The sequence below is a fragment of the Dunckerocampus dactyliophorus genome, chromosome 10 (assembly GCF_027744805.1).
Source record: "Dunckerocampus dactyliophorus isolate RoL2022-P2 chromosome 10, RoL_Ddac_1.1, whole genome shotgun sequence".
Lineage (NCBI taxonomy): Eukaryota > Metazoa > Chordata > Actinopteri > Syngnathiformes > Syngnathidae > Dunckerocampus > Dunckerocampus dactyliophorus.
This window is the reverse complement of record NC_072828.1, coordinates 31198672-31215179: the sequence shown is the minus strand read 5'-3', so window position 1 is coordinate 31215179 and position 16508 is coordinate 31198672. Positions and strand designations below refer to the sequence as shown.

The following is a 16508-nucleotide window of genomic DNA, read 5'->3' as shown; positions in this document are numbered from 1 at the left end:
ATAAGTAGGTCTGTTAATTGATGAGCAGCTGCAGCACATCCCGCAGCTCCGCCCAAGGCAGGAGTGACCAGGGTCTAAGTGCAAGACATCAGCATAAGTAAATGCACCATAAACAGAGTAACAGTACACAATGACCCAAACATACCAGTAGTGTCACAGCAAGGTGTGACACAATGTGTCAATATATAAAGACAACCATGACGGACAATGGAACAATATCAACTAAATAATGCAATTACTCTATTTTATTACATGCATGTTTTGAGCAAAATAAAGCCAAAATAAGTAAACAAACAAACAAAAAATATTTAAAATTCAATTTAAGAGATTTTACACTCAAATTCTTTTTGGATAAAAATCTGTGAGAATTTAAAACAGAGTATTTTACTTCCTGTGACCTAATAGTTGAGTATAGTTTTAGTTCCATGGGCTTTTTTTCAACTATTAGGAAAGCTGTAGCTTTTGTATTGAAAGTGTTTCATGTTGCAGCCAGCGAGTGGCGCTGATGAGCACCCGTGCGGCCGGCTAACCAGCAGGCGAAGAAGACGAAGCATGTGACGTAGAATATCTGCGCACGAGCGACCCACACGTGTGGTTTAGATGTGTAAAAGTGTAGCATATTGGTGCTAAATTCAGCCGTCAAGCCGCCGCCACAAACATGGGGAAGAAACTCAAAGTCGGAAAGACCAGGAAGGATAAATTCTACCACTTAGCCAAAGAAACAGGTAGGAATAGCGCATGACGACACTTTACGAACGTTACCTTAGCACCATGCTAGCTAGCTCTGAGGTTGTCATGTGTTTTTGCAGGTTACAGATCCCGTTCCTCATTCAAACTCATCCAACTCAACAGAAAATATCAGTTTCTACAGAAAGCCAGGGCTCTGGTGGATCTGTGTGCCGCTCCTGGCGGATGGTTAGTCAGCCGGTCAAAGCTTGAAATTTGATGAGATGCGTAAAATGATTTATTGGATTATCTCTTTACAGGCTGCAGGTGGCGTCCAAATTTATGCCCATTTCAAGCCTTGTTATTGGTGAGCCCCTCCACCCCAAATCCAACCTTGCTCCTCCCACTCAGAATTGTATTTTCAAGCGTGATCTCATTTTAGGCGTTGACCTGGTGCCCATCAAGCCTATCCCTAACGTAGTGACCCTCCAGGAAGACATCACAACTGAGAAATGCAGACAGGTGAGTCCGGGCTGTGTTTGGTAGTCAATGTCTTACTCTTGGACACCAACAGTCAGTGCCCAGACTGTTTACAGCCAGGGCCACACAGTGAAACATGAAAGGATGCAACTTTGCTACTTTTATATATTTTGTATGTTAAAAATACAGTATTTCAAGAAAAAAGTACATCTCAGCTTTGTCATTTAGGGGAAAATGCACACTATTAATATCAACATTATTCTTTTTTCCCCCATTTTTGCTGTTGTTTTTTTATTTTTCCAAATATTTAAACTGTCTTCTTAAATAATCATTGTAATTTTTTTCACAATATTACGACTTTACTCCCATAATATTATAACTCCCCCACCCACCTAATTTTTGAATCCTTTTACATCTACATGAAATGACATTGTTTATGATCCACACCCCACAGGCGCTCAGAAAGGAGCTGCAGACGTGGAAGGTTGACGTCGTGTTGAATGACGGCGCTCCAAACGTGGGCGCCAACTGGCAACACGACGCTTTCTCCCAAGGTACTGCATGTGCCATTTACTCAGTATACAGTATTTCACAAGCCTACGCCCTCCCGTTTCACCGACGAGTTTATTGTATCTCCTTGGGGACAAAGTACTATATGACATGAAACTGTGAGTAGTGAAAGTACAGCTTAGAAAGCAATATACATTTACTGTCCTCTGATAATTACTCAACACATGCTTTCAGAATGTCACAGTATATACTAAAAATTGTTACCCTCAGTGAACCGCAGCTCCCCAGTGCCGGCAGCACTCGTGCAGCCCCAGACCAATAAAGACACAATTATCTTGCTATTCACTTAGACAGTAATAACTGTGGGTTCAGTCATTTTCAGTGGATAACACATTTAAACTGCTGTCCTAGGATTCCTTATTTATAAATGGAATATTTGTTGTAGTTAGAGCATAGAAAACCTGCTTCCTACCTTCTAAATACGCTTTTTAACATTAGAGCCCTCTAGAGATTAAATAACACCGTATAGTCACCGTTACACTCTTATTACTCTATATTAGAAGTAATAAGTGTAAATAAGACACATAAGACATAGAAAACCTGTTTACCACCTTCTAAATATGCTTTTTACCATTAGTAGAGCCCTCTAGACATGAAATAACACCCCTATAGTCACCTTTACACTGCTATTACCCAATATAGTAGACGTAGTAAGAAAGTAAGACACATAAGACATAGAAAACCTGCTTACGACCTTCTAAATACACTTTTTACCATTATTAGAGCCCCCTAGACATGAAATAACACCCCTATAGTCACCTTTCCACTCCTATTACCCAATATAGTAGATGTAATGCGAGAAAATAAGAGTTGTGCTCGTGTGTTTTGCTTTAAATGTGTTCTGGTGTGAGGGGAGCCGAGTGGGGGGGCGGAGAGGAAGTGACGTCAGGGTTGAGTTTAGCCCGGCGTGGGTTACGGTCACAGCAGTAGCACGTGTTAGGGATTATTGTGTCTGTTGTGAGATCATTCAAACCTGCAATAAAAGCCTGTTGTGTGTCTTACTGAACATTACAGTAACAATACTGACACCTAGTGACCGGCGTAGAATACTACATAGCATCACAACATCTTTGAATGTGTCTTGCGAATTCCTTATTTTATTTAAATTAATGCCTAAATGCTGTCAGTTGTGCTTAAATGTGCATTTATTTTGAGTAAAAAGCCGTATTCAACCACGAAATAGTATAATATCATATATTTTGATAGAGGGAAGTTGCAAAATTCAATGAGTGAGTTAGTTGTTAACTCCCGCTGTGCACGTTACATCACCCGTGTGAAACTGTACATGTTTGTTTCTCTCCCAGCCCACCTGACCCTCATGGCCTTGAAGCTGGCCTGCGACTTCTTGAATAAAGGGGGCACGTTCGTCACAAAGGTCTTCCGCTCCAAAGACTACCAGCCTCTGCTGTGGATCTTCCAGCAGTTCTTCAAGAAGGTGCAGGCCACCAAGCCCCAAGCCTCTCGGAACGAGTCGGCTGAGATATTTGTCGTTTGCCAGGGTCAGTGTGACACTTTTCAGCATATTGTTTTGGATGCATCCCCTTGTCCACCTCACAATCATAATAACAATAACAATAATAATGGGCTCATTCACGCCGATGATGTGATTATTGGTGTGTTGCTTTCGTTTGGAATGGGCAGGTTTCCTAGCTCCTGACAAGATTGATGCAAAGTTCTTTGATCCAAAGTATGCGTTTAAAGAGGTGGAGGTGCAGGCCAAAACTGTGAAAGAGCTGATTCCTGACAAGAAGCCAAAGGTATGTGTGGAGTCGTTCATACCCAACTACAGGGAGCTACACTTCCCTTTGATCGGAGGTGCTAATGGGAGGATTAGACCACAACTCCGCCCAGGCTTAGTGTAAGGAACCAATAGGAGGAGGGTGTTGGCACACCAATTCCGCCCACTCTTACTGTATTTAAGGCCTAGGTCACCAGCACTTGTTAGTTTGCTGACGAAGCTCTTTGGATGAGGAGCGAAACGTCCGACACCTTCTTCACAGAAGTACAGATGACGTCTCAAGAAGCCTTTTCCTCGTTGTGATATGTAGTATACTACGCTAGTCACTAGGTGTCAGTAATGTTACATTGATTGATACCTCTCCCAATGCTACCTTGTGTGAGTCTATATTTTGTGTAATTTTCTCTTATGTCTATTATATTGGGTTATATGAGTGCAAAACTGACTGTAGGGGTGTTATTTCATGTCTGGAGGGCTCTAATAATGTTAATAGGCGTATATTTAGACGGTCGTAAGCAAGTTTTCTATGCCCTAACTACAGGGGGTGTCACGAGACGGCTTACAAGACAAGCCGATACACAAGAATGTGTCTACGAGGACAAGACAAGATTTTTACTTTGCTTTTAAGAAAAGTACAGAGTGCGATCTAGTCACGTTACACTCTCCTGTGTGCATGCTAGTGGCCCCGCCTCCACCCACCGACACAGAGACTGAGTGCTCACTCTGTTCATGCTGTTGTTCTATGGAACAAACGCTCCAAGGCGCTGAAAGCAATGCACAGAGTGAATCCTCTTCCTGCCTGATTGGAGGCGAGATATGAGGAAAACAAACACGCCTGCACACGGCAGTACATTCATTGTCCACTTCATTTGCGTTTATCGGGTGATTGATTCATTTATTGATCATCATCCCAGGCACAGTGCCCACGGGACACGTTTCTTTTTTCCTGAAAGACTTTTCAGTCTTGTGAGATCGTGTGACACCTCGACTGACGACCAAAATATTCCATTTATAAAGATGTAATTTGACTTTGTGGAAATTCACTGACCACGATCGGGTCTGGAACCTGTCCACCGCGATAAAGGAGGGAGTACTGTACAGTGATGAACAGTCACTTGTGGTCGGTGCTTATGAGGTGTGTTAAGAAGCAGAGTTACGCCATCTACTGTACGGACAAGCTACACCGACTGTCCCATTGTAATGTGTTTGTGCTCCTCAGTTAAGTCTTCTGACAACGTGAACAGCCCAGCGCCTGCAGATGTTTGTGTTCCTGACCCAGATGCTCTTTGTGCCTCAGGCGGAGGGCTACACGGATGGCGACCTGACACTCTTCCACAGTTTGACTGCTACCGCCTTCCTCAAAGCTGAAAACCCTGTGGACTTTCTGGGCAAAGCCAGTGAGGTGAGTGTTTTTTGACCAACTTGCAAAAACTGTGGGATTTAACTGTAATTTAACTAACTGTAATTTAAATAAAATAATGGCCCATATTTCCAAAATAGACATCCCTTTACATACAATTAGATGTAGTTACTTACAAATGATTTTATCTATTTAAGTGTTTATTTTTCGTCCCGGTGGTTGGGGACCCCAGCACAGCATGCTTGGGGATATGATGTGCTTTTTTACACATAACATAAAATACGGTAAGAATGGCTTCCTTATTTTTATAATGTAAGATTCATGTCTACACCAACAAATGTAACCATTTAATCCTACCGAATTGAATCATATGGAATCTGATTGAATGGTATCGTTTGTACACTGTATGGAATGGTTCTGTTTTTAAAACATACGGTTTTTGACTTTTGTCTACCACAAAGAGATTTACATCCCTAACAGCGGGGAATCGCTACGTTTCACTCCTGTTCAACCCTGTTGTTCCTTGTAGATCACCTTCGACAACCAAGACCTGGAAGCTCACACCACCACCACCGACGAGATCAAGGAGTGCTGTCGTGACATCAAAGTTTTGGGCCGCAAAGAACTCCGGTAAAAAAAAAACATTCTGGCGGCCGAATCTACTGACAAGAACTGGCAAGTCAGGATTGGCACTGTGTGGTTTTATTTGTTCAGACACACTTCGTAAGTTACAGGAAGGAGCATCACGTCGTTGCATTACACAACTCAGCACGTCTGAAAAGGAGTAGGAAGAAGCAGAGCTCATTTCATCCCAACACCACACCCCAACTTTTACATGCTGTGAAAAGAAGGGAGGTGTTTGCTGTATGAAGGAGAAAGTAAAAATGTTAGAATAAAAAATAAAATAACATGAACAAAAGCAATACATTACATTTTGATGTCATGTACAAACAAATGTTAAAGAACGACAATCAAATAAGTAGAGGACATTAAATACTATATAAGGGAAGCAATCCAAATGTTTATAGATAAAATAGGATCACAATCAATAAAATAGGAATACATTTTTTCATTTACAAATGTTTAAAAAACTAAAATATAAATAGAAAATACATCGGTTATAATAATTTAATAATTTAAATAATTAAAGTAAGATATTGAGAATAAATACATCAATACTGGAGTACACATTTTGGACTAAAGTTGTTCAATTCATGAGTCATTTTTGGATATTGATGAAGTCACGTATTTGTCACCGTCAATGAAGGAAATGTATTTCTTAATATTGTTGAATTTGGCCTAATCTGTTATTATTATTGTTATTGTTGTAGAGTTGTTATTGTCGATTGTTGACTCCAAGCTGCATCAAGATGAACACATGATGTTTGTTCCTTGCTACTCTTTGAACGCAGCGTGCTGCTGAACTGGAGGACCAAGATGAGGAGACACCTGGCCAAGAAACTGAAGGAGGAGGCCAAGCAGCTGGACCAGGAGATCAGGTACAGGCCGCCGGGATGATGCTCCGTCTCAGCCAACGTGTGCTCTAGTACACTGCTTCTCATGTGGGGGTACTGGAAGGCACTCCATGAGATTTAAAAAATGTATATGCAGCGTGATGCCGTTGGTCTATGGACCAAACGCACCAAGGTGCTGAAAGCAATGCACAGAGTGAACTCTCTTCCTGCCTGATTGGAGGCAAGGAAAGCAGGCATGCGTGCATGTTGCAATATAGCAAGGTCGGCAAAATGATCCAGTTCATTTTCATTTAGATGAATTATCGTCCCAGGACCCGTGCTCACGAGACATTTCTTTTTCTGAACAAGAAATCTTGTCACGTTTGAATTTCGCGAGACCGTGTGATCTTATCAATGAATGTTGCATTTGCATATTAGACGACATCTTTATTAGAGCATCAAAAGAGGACACTTATCATGTGTAATGACAGAGGAGCAGTGCTTTCAAGACTAATAAGTCAGATCATGAAAAATGATTTTCTCTGGTGGGGGGTCCTTAAATACCACTGGTGTAGTAGGTGCACAATGGTAATCATGTCTTTCATCTTTAGCTTAAGTTCTGACGAAGAGGCGGGCAACTCAGACGACGAGCCAGGCAAAAAGGACAAGGAAGGGGACGACGAGGAGGAAATGGAGAAGAAACTGGCCGAGCTGAAAGCGGAGGAGGTGGCCGATCTCAAGCGGTAAAGCCACGCACACAAAGAGGGAAACGTGACAATAACCATAGACCCCCAAATAGAAAGTGATACACACACCTGTCCTGGTTTCTCCTTTTCTCCTTTATCACGGTCAGTTGATTCCAGACCCTACCTCGATAGGTGAATTTCCACAAAGTAGGATTCAATATTAAACGGAGTATTTTCGTAGTTATAGTGTAGAAAACCTGTTTTTAACATTATTAGAGCCCCATAGTCAAGAAATAACACCCAATAGTCACTTTTACACTCCTGTTATTCTTTGTTTACATCACATTGCTCAGACAGCCTGTCGATACGCCACCAATGAATGATACAGCACTGTCAAATGGCAATGTTGAAGTAAAAAACCTGATTAGTGAGGCATAAAGGCATGAACATAATCACTTAACCGTGGTACACGTCTGCTGTACATTTGACCTGCATTGTCACAAATGTATACATTTCCCACCTAGGATCAATGAGATGTCTTTTCTGCGGACAAAAGTGGCTTGTTTTTTGGGGTGTGGGGGGAAATATGCAAATTTGCAGTGCTGAATTGTGACTTTGTTACTTTTCTATGCAAAATAAGCTTTCAAAATGTGATCAAACTGGAAGTCAGCCTGCAACAGATTGGGTGTTTAGAGGTTCCCACTGCAGAGTATCATCTTTAGAAGCTTTTAAAGTGTGTGTGTGTGTGTGTGTGTGTGTTGTCGAGTCAGTAAGAAGAGGAAGCTGCTAAAAGAGCGCAGGAAGCAGAGAGAGCGCGTGGAGCTGAAGATGGATCTTCCAGGTGTATCCATTGCTGACAACAATGACGTCTGCCTTTTCTCCCTACACACCATGAAGAAGAAGCAGGTGAGCGTGCACGCATGCATGCACACACACACACACACACACACACACTTGACATCTATTCTATTTTCTTTCAGGAATTAGCCAGCATATCCAAGGGAGACATGCAGGCAGCAGACGACCTCGGGGACAGCGAGGATGACATCTACCAGTCTGAGGACGAGAAAGACGAAGCAGATAAGATGTCCCTGGCCTCTGACTTAGACAACGAAGACATGGAGGAGGTGGAGCACAGACAAAAGGAGCTGGAGAAGAAAGCAGCAAAGCAGCAGCAGAAGAAGTGAGTGAGCACCGCATCCACGCTTTCACACATTTAGTTGCAAAGCTTGGGGGGCGTGTAAATCCTCATCTGCCTGTCTTTAGAGTGACGTTCACAGAGGAAGAGGAGGTGGACGAAGGGGAAGACGGTGGCTTGCTGGTGGAGCTGGAAGGAAAGGACGAGAAGAGAGAGAATGAGACCAACTTGTGGTTCAGCAAGGTACCCCCATTCATAATCCAACACATCCACTTCTCCTGTACAACCACAAGCAAAAACACACTTCTTCTATCAAGTCAACAAATCCAATTTAACGTCAATGCATAGCAGTTTTGGAAATAAGGGCATGAAGTACAGTAATCCCTTGTTTGTTGCGGTTAATTGGGTCCAGACTCCACTACCATAAGTCCATTTCTGCAAAGTAGAATTCAATATTAATAAATGGAATATTTTTATAATTATGGCATCAAAAACCTGTTTACAAATTTCTAAACACCGTTTTTAACATGATTAGAGCCCACAAGACATGAACTAACACCCACATAGTCACCTTTACATTTGTATGACCCAATATAGTAAACTAATCAGAGAAATAAGACATATTAGACATATATCATTACAATAAATCATGGCGACTTTAAATGGCTTTACACTCACATTAGGCAATATATCTTTTAACAAATGTCAAAAGAAGAGAGTAGGGAAAGAAACCCAAAAACCCACAGAAGCAAAAAGGAGAGGAGTGGTAGTCCCTTATGTAGCGGGGGTCTCCGAAAAACTCCAGAGGATCTTATGGCAACACAAAATTCCTACCTATTTCAAACCAGTAAATACCCTGAGACAAAAATGAGTGCATCCTAAAGACAAGGCTCCAAACCAAAAACAGAGCAATGTGGTCTATTCCATCCACTGTAAAGATGAGGAATGCAAAGAGCACTACATTGGGGAAACTAAGCAAATGCTCCAAAAAAGGCTTTATCAACATCGCAGGGACAATTCTAGTGGTCCTCAATCAGCAGTACATTTACACCTTAAAGCAACCAATCACTCTTTTCAGGACAGCGAGGTAAAGATTTTGGCCAAAGAAAACAGATGGTTTGAAAGAGGAGTAAAGGAAGCTATTTTTGTCAAACAACAGAACCCATCATTGAATCGGAATGGTGGTTTGAGGTTTAATTTGGACCCTGTGTTCAGCAGGTTACTGAGACCAAAACCCACAGCTCTTAGTCTTGCAAATGAGGTGAAGCCAGGGCCGAGCCAGAACAATAGATGCTAATGAGCCATTATCAGAGTCGTTCATACCCAACTCAGGGAGCTACACTTCCCTTTGATCGGAGGTGCTAATGGCAGGAGAGGATTAGACCACAACTCCGCCCCGGCTTAGTGTAAGGAACCAATAGGAGGAGGGTGTTGGCACACCAATTCCGCCCACTCTTACTGTATTTAAGGCCTAGGCTACCAGCACTTATTAGTTCGCTGACGAAGCTCTTCAGATGAGGAGCGAAACGTCCGACACCTTCTTCACAGAAGTACAGATGACGTCTCAAGAAGCCTTTCCCTCGATTAGCCAATATAGTCAACATAATAAGAGTAAATAAGGCATTCAAGACATAAATAAAACTCCTGCTCAAGCAGTGTGACTGTAAATGTGTTCCCTAGGGAACCTTAGTGACGAGTCTCGTGCCTGTCTGCCTTTTATTTGTATTTTAGGTCATTTAGTTAGTTCATATACTGTAGCCATTTTTATGCTTGAAAATGCTTCATTTAGGCCCAAAATAAATACAATTTGCTTAATTTTTATATTTTGTTTGCCATATTCATCCACAAAACAATGATCATTAATAAATTTTTAAAAAACAGTGAGGGAACCACGATGTAGCAAGGGACGACTGTATGTTAGCAAATTTGATGATATTTTGCCAAAGTGAAGCATTCTTAAGCATAAAAATGACTACATAATATAAAATACAAATACAAGGCATTGGAAGATGCGATGTAGTTTTGTACACTGGTCACTAGGTGTCAGTAAAGTTACTATAGTGTTGGGTGAGATACACAAGCACCAGACTTTATTGCTGGAACAGGCTTCTATTGCTGCTTTGAATGATCTCACAACAGGCACAATAATCCCTCACACGGGCTGCCGTTGCCTCCCTAACCTACCCAAACTAAAACTCAACCCTGAACCTCCGACGTCACTTCCTCTCCGCCCCCCGACCGGAACACATTTACAGCAACACACACGAGCACAAGTCTTATTTATGTCTTATTTTCTCTTACTATGTCTACTATATTGGGTAATAGGAGCACAAAGGTGACTATAGCGGTGTTATTTCATGTCTTGAGGGCTCTAATGATGTTAAATTGTATTTAGAAGGTCCTGAACAGGTTATCTATGCGCCGAAAATATTCCATTAACAAATAAGGAATCCTACTTGGCGGGAATTCACTTATCACGGTTTGGTCTGGAAGCAATGAAGCGCAATAAAGGAGGGATTACTGTACTGTGTTTGATGTCCTCCATGTGTTCTTTGTAAGGTGACTTACTGTATGTGTCAGTTTCGGCACGTGTTCTGACTTGCACTAAAGTTTGCGCCGTAGGAACGGGACTAATTTGTAAGCCGAGGACCACCTGTATCCAAACCTTTCCACAACGGCATTGAAGATATAGTCATTCCCGTACGGGAACAGTAAAAACGGGCTCGTACCAATGCTGAGTCAGTATTCATTTTGGGCCTTTCTTTGATTCATGCACAGCTAAATCCCATGTCTATACACGTACTATCCGAGGGGGGTTTGCTGTCCATCAGGAAGGTTGGGGACCTCTGCTGCGTGCCAACATTGTTTGCTTTTGCAGGACATCTTCTCTGAGCTCGAGCTGGAAGGAGACGCCGAGAGCGAGCTCAGGCAGACGCAGTGGCTACAAAGCAAACAAGCAGGTAAGCGTTGGATTGAATCCTCAGGGTGCAGCTGAAGCGCTTGATGATGCCTGATGCTTGATGCGTGGAACTATTGGGTTGTTGCTGGGCGTGGTGTCCCGCATTACAATAGGTTGTTCGCCTGTTCGGTGGCAAAACAGCTCTCCCCGTGGAATGAGACCATCTTTGGGGGAGGGCTGTCAGGCAGACTGTCGAGGGACAGTGTGCTGCTAGCGCCACAATAGACGAGATGAGACAAGTTCTTTGCGAATAATGAGAGGTACAATTGAAAAGAACTTGCATGCAAGGAGACAAATCTATAAAACCTGAACAGATAGCTAGTAGAAAAAATGTCATTATTCGTGCAAAAATGTTAGTTAATATGGAGGACAGCATGCAAGGAGAGGGGTGACCTCCTTCTGTGAGGGACAGAGATGATGAAGGGCAGACTCGCATGCCGAGACACCCAATGCAATTTGAATCAGGTGATAAGAATGTGGAGAACTTGTTTTGGATGCCTCAAGTGGATAATCATAGCAAGTCAGTGCGACATTAATGTGTGTGTTAGTGCGTAATTGTAACATCAGTAAAAGCAAACAGAATTTTCTAAGTGCAATAATGAAGCATACTTTCCTGTTACAAACGATAGGTGATGTTTAGGGAGCCCCTTCCTTGTTTGAGATAGACGGCTTCTGTCACTCCTCTTTCAACCCAGTAGTCCTTCCAATCAAGAATTTGGACATCGTTGTCCCAAAGATGGCCTCATTCCACAGGAAGGATGGGCCGCTAACCAGCTGTTTTGCCACCAGGCAGGCAGATTAGCTACCACAACTATTGTGACCACACATAATCCATTGCTTCTTCTCATCACTCACTTTCTTTGGGCGGATGGTTGGGGAAAAAAACCAATCCTTTGTTTATCACATTTAGTTGCTTTCAGACCCAACCATGGTAAGTCAATTTCCTCTAAGTAAGATTCTTTATACAGTAAATGGAATGTTTTTGTAGTTAGAGCATAGGAAACCTGTTTACCACCTTCTAAATGTTTTTTTTAACATGATTAGAGCCCTCGAGACATGAACTAACACCCCTATAGTCACCTTTACACTCCTATTACCCATTATAGTAGAAAAAATAAGACATAGAAAACCTGTTTACCACCTTCTAAATGATTTTTTAACATGATTAGAGCCCTCTAGACATGAACTAACACCCCTATAGTCACCTTTACACTCCTATTACCCATTATAGTAGAAAAAATAAGACATAGAAAACCTGTTTACCACCTTCTAAATGTTTTTAACATGATTAGAGCCCTCTAGACATGAAATAACACCCCTATAGTCACCTTTACACTCCTATTAGCCAATATAGTAGACTTAATAAGAGGAAAATAAGACATTTAAGACAGGGGTGCTCACACTTTTTTAGCCTGCGAGCTACTTTTAAAATGACCAAGTCCCAAAGATCTACCTACTACTATAAATATAGAAAGTATATATATTGACTATATTTATTTAATAAAATATGGGTATGTATTTCTGCAGGTTATACGTGTATATCAGGAGTGCACTTTCTCAGCATGCAAGTACAAGTCCAAATGATGTACTTCTTTCTATAAAACATATAACACATACAAAATGTAACCAGTAAATTCTGTATATTATATTCCTGATTAGTATTTCACATTCATTTTCAAAGTTTCCAGGTCATCAAAGTAGTTGCTATCATAATTCACTTCAATATGGAAATAAAGATCATTCCACATAACTGCTAAGTAGTTGTGTACTAGTGAGTGAGTACTGCTAATATGTCAGTCTCATATACATACAGTCACTTATAATACAGTTTTTTTTTTCTACGTAGCTAGCCGCTACAAGTGAACAGATAACTTTAGTTATAGATATAGACATCTTAGAGCAGAGTTAGTTCATCCATCATCGCAATCATAAAGATGAAAGTTGCATCTTCGTGTGTAGCTTGAAACGCTGCGGGGGAGCGAGCGCCAATCAGGAGGGGAGCTTAATGTCAGCTGACTGATGTCATATGACAACTACAAAGTGACGTTTACGCCATCGACCCAAACTACCTTGGCGATCTACCGGTAGCTCGCCATTCACGTAATGGCCGCCCCCACTTTAAGACATAACCAAAACAAAACAAAAAAAAAAATATCTTTTTTTTTTTTTTTTTCCAAGCCGATACCGATAACTTCCTGCTTCTCAAGACCAATAACGTTTTACATGTATGATTTTTCACATGTAGATTGAACTGTGGTCTGTGCACACCTGCTGGTAAGAACAAGTCAAAGAAAGTGGGATTTGACAATGTGCACCTGTAGATTTGTCCTTAACCAAAGAGATGCATCGATGCTGACTGTCCTGGCACACAATACACAACCAAACTTGGTTCAGTGGCGCCACTTCCGTTGCTAGATATCATGACGTCACTGCGCTTAACAAAACATGAAAAGTAATAGTAAACCAGAAGGATGAAGCTCAGGGAGGTTTGCTGGCCAACTGGCTGGGGTTGTGGACGCCACAGCGGTGATGTCCGGTGATGCCCGTCTGGCTTTAGGGCAGCTTTTTTTGGCGGCGCGAGTCAGTGTTTCAGGTGGCTGGCGGGGTTTGGTGTGTTGAGGGGCGGATGTTTTATCCTCTCGTTGCCAAGTGTTTGTGGAGCGTCAGCTGGCACGCGGCAGTCTGGTGCTTGTGTGTCACCCAACATGACAGTAACATTACTGACACCTGGTGGCCGGTGTACAATGCTACATATCACAACTACTGCATTTTAGTTCATTTAGCCATTTGTATTCATAAATGCTTCATTTAGCGTGAAGTGGCGAAAGACCACTGTACCTTTTCAAACGCCAGTAGATTGTTTTAAAAATATACTGAGAAGGGATTTTCTTTTTTTTTCTTTTTTAGGAAAAGGCAAAAAGAGGAAAGCGGAGAAGGAAGCGGGAGAGGAGGAGGCTGTTCCAGCGCAAGAGAAAGAGGCGGGGCCTTCACAAGAAGTCGTAGACGACAGCGACAGTGACTCCGATGACAGCAGCGATGATGACGAGTAAGTGGATTGACTTGATCATCTGTATTTGCTTTGTCTTGGATGATCTCAGCCTGCTGCTTCCTCCTGCAGATACATCACCAAGATGAAGAAAGCCAAAGGTGGAAGCGGGACGGGCCAAGCTGAAGACGGCGACGAAGACTTCCAGGTTGTTCCCATTGAAAGCACCAGTGAGTATATGCCATTTTAGATGTATTACAAACAGCAACATCCCATTACAACACACGCTCTGCTTTGCCAAGGTAAGAAAGCCCGCATCCTGGATGCAGAAGGCCTCGCCCTTGGCTGCGAGATCGCCACATCCAAGAAGAAAGCCAGAGACCTGGTGGACAACTCTTTCCACAGGTGCGTTGCGCTTCATTCCTCGTGATGCCGACCTCGTGCGCTTGTACAGCCAGCATCTCTTCACGCTTTTGCAGGTTTGCCTCGTCCGACGAGCCGTGGGAGGTGCCCGAGTGGTTCCTGGCTGACGAGAGCAAACACAGGAGGAAGCCGGTGCCGGTCACCAAGGAGATGGTGGAAGAGTACAAACAGAAGTGGAAGGAGATCGATGCCCGGCCCATTAAGAGGGTCGCTGAAGCCAAGGCCAGGAAGAAGAGGAGGGTAGGATGATGGCGTTGGTGCTTTAAATATGAGGGAATTATGACATCATACCCATAAATCTGATAACATTCAAAACTGAGCACGCAAACCTTATCAGCCACCTGAAACGCCAGTGCTGCGGCATTTAGAAGTGCAGAAGGTTTGCCAGAGACCTCCGTAGCGTCACACCATCTGCTCAGAGCGTGTGTCCGAATACAGTGCACCTTGCTGGGCCACAGCAGGTGGCTCCTCCCCCTCTATATGCTGGTTCTCCTGATAGTAGTGATATCATGTTTGATTAGGACAAATCAACAAATCCTAATTTGTTCCAGTCCTTTTTACCTCCAGGTGTGCACACGCTACACTTACATCTACATTCAAATAAAGTTGATATAAAAAATGATTGGTTATCTGCATCGTATCGGCCTTAAATGTATCTTTTTGGAAAAACAAGATATCGTGCATCTTTATTTTAAATGCGGATCTTTTTATTAATATTTGGATGTGACGGCAGCTAGATGCCCTCTTAGCTCCAGCTTGTGAATAAGGCATTTAAAAAGGAGCTTTGTTGCTTCCTCGCTAGATGCTGAAGAAGATGGAGCAGGCGAAGAAGAAAGCAGAGGCAGTTGTGAACACCGTAGACATTTCTGAGAGAGAGAAGATGGCTCAGCTCAAAAGGTTTGTCCTCACAAGCCACACTCCCGTTGGAGTAAAGCGTTGATAACCGTCTTTCGTTGTTCTCCGTCGCGTCAGCATCTACAAGAAAGCCGGCGTGGGAAAAGAAAAGAGAGAGGTGACGTACGTCGTTGCCAAAAAGGGAGCCGGCAAGAAAGTGAGGCGGCCTCCTGGCGTCAAAGGCGTCTTTAAAGTGGTGGACGGTCGCATGAAGAAAGACATGCGGGGAATGCAAAGGAAAGAACAGAAAGCAAAGGGCGGCAAAGGGAAAGGAAGACCATCAAAAGGCGGCAATAAAGGAGTGAAAACTGGTAAAGGGCGAAAAGGGAAATAAAGTTCCATTTTGTCTGGTTGAATTACTCTGAATCAAACTTTATGAGCTTGATGAACTCCATCTTGAACTGCCACTTGGAAATCTTTAAAATAGAAATGTCTTCAAGCTGTTTCCAGTATCAAGGAACGTTGTCAATTTGAACCCATGCATTTTTTGTAAATATTCTATACACATTTTTGCAATAAATATGTTTTGAAGGCGGGCTGTCCAAACTCCACAGAGGGCTGCATACTGAAAAATGAAAGAATAAGCAAATGCTAAGAAGTTATAAATATTTCTAGAAAAAACTGCATCTCAGCATTGATATGGGTGAAAAACTTATTGTGAACATTAGTCTTTGCTCTTTTCCCCATTTTTTTTTTTACATTTTCCAAATAATTCAACTTTCTTCTTAAATCCTTTTTCTTCTTGTAATATGACTTTCTCATATTTTTACTTTGTCCCCATGACATAACTTTTACTCAACCTAATTTTCCAAATACAACTTTATTTTGTTTCTCACAGTATTGCGACTAAAAAATTTTTCATTCTTCAACTTTATGCTACTAAAATTACATTTTTAGTTTATTCTCGTAAACTTGCAACTTTTTTCCCATATTGTGACTTTATTCTTCTAAAATAACTTTTTCCACAACTAATAAAAAAAAATTACAACTTCATTTATTTTGTTTTTTCATAATAACGACTTAATAAAATATCGTCTTTTCATATTTAAACTTTATGCTGCTAAAATGACGTTATTTTTCCCCACAATAGTATGTTATTCTTGTACTGTTGATTTTTACATTTTTGCTGTGTTTTTGTTAAATTTTTCTTATAT

General features: G+C 41.9%; 1 protein-coding gene across 1 annotated transcript; it reads left to right on the top strand.

Moving 5' to 3' along the window:
* The first annotated feature begins 546 nt into the window (after nt 1-546).
* On the top strand, nt 547-16072 carry ftsj3 (FtsJ RNA 2'-O-methyltransferase 3). Its single transcript, XM_054789585.1, has 21 exons — nt 547-725; nt 810-915; nt 987-1033; nt 1109-1188; nt 1601-1700; nt 3021-3215; nt 3358-3473; nt 4752-4856; nt 5344-5444; nt 6227-6313; nt 6880-7011; nt 7725-7860; nt 7935-8137; nt 8221-8335; nt 10971-11052; nt 13959-14097; nt 14170-14267; nt 14340-14442; nt 14517-14700; nt 15263-15357; nt 15433-16072. The coding sequence occupies exons 1-21, from the start codon at nt 659-661 to the stop codon at nt 15686-15688; spliced, it is 2547 nt and encodes an 848-aa protein (XP_054645560.1). The 5' UTR covers nt 547-658; the 3' UTR covers nt 15689-16072.
* Nucleotides 16073-16508: the final 436 nt, after the last annotated feature.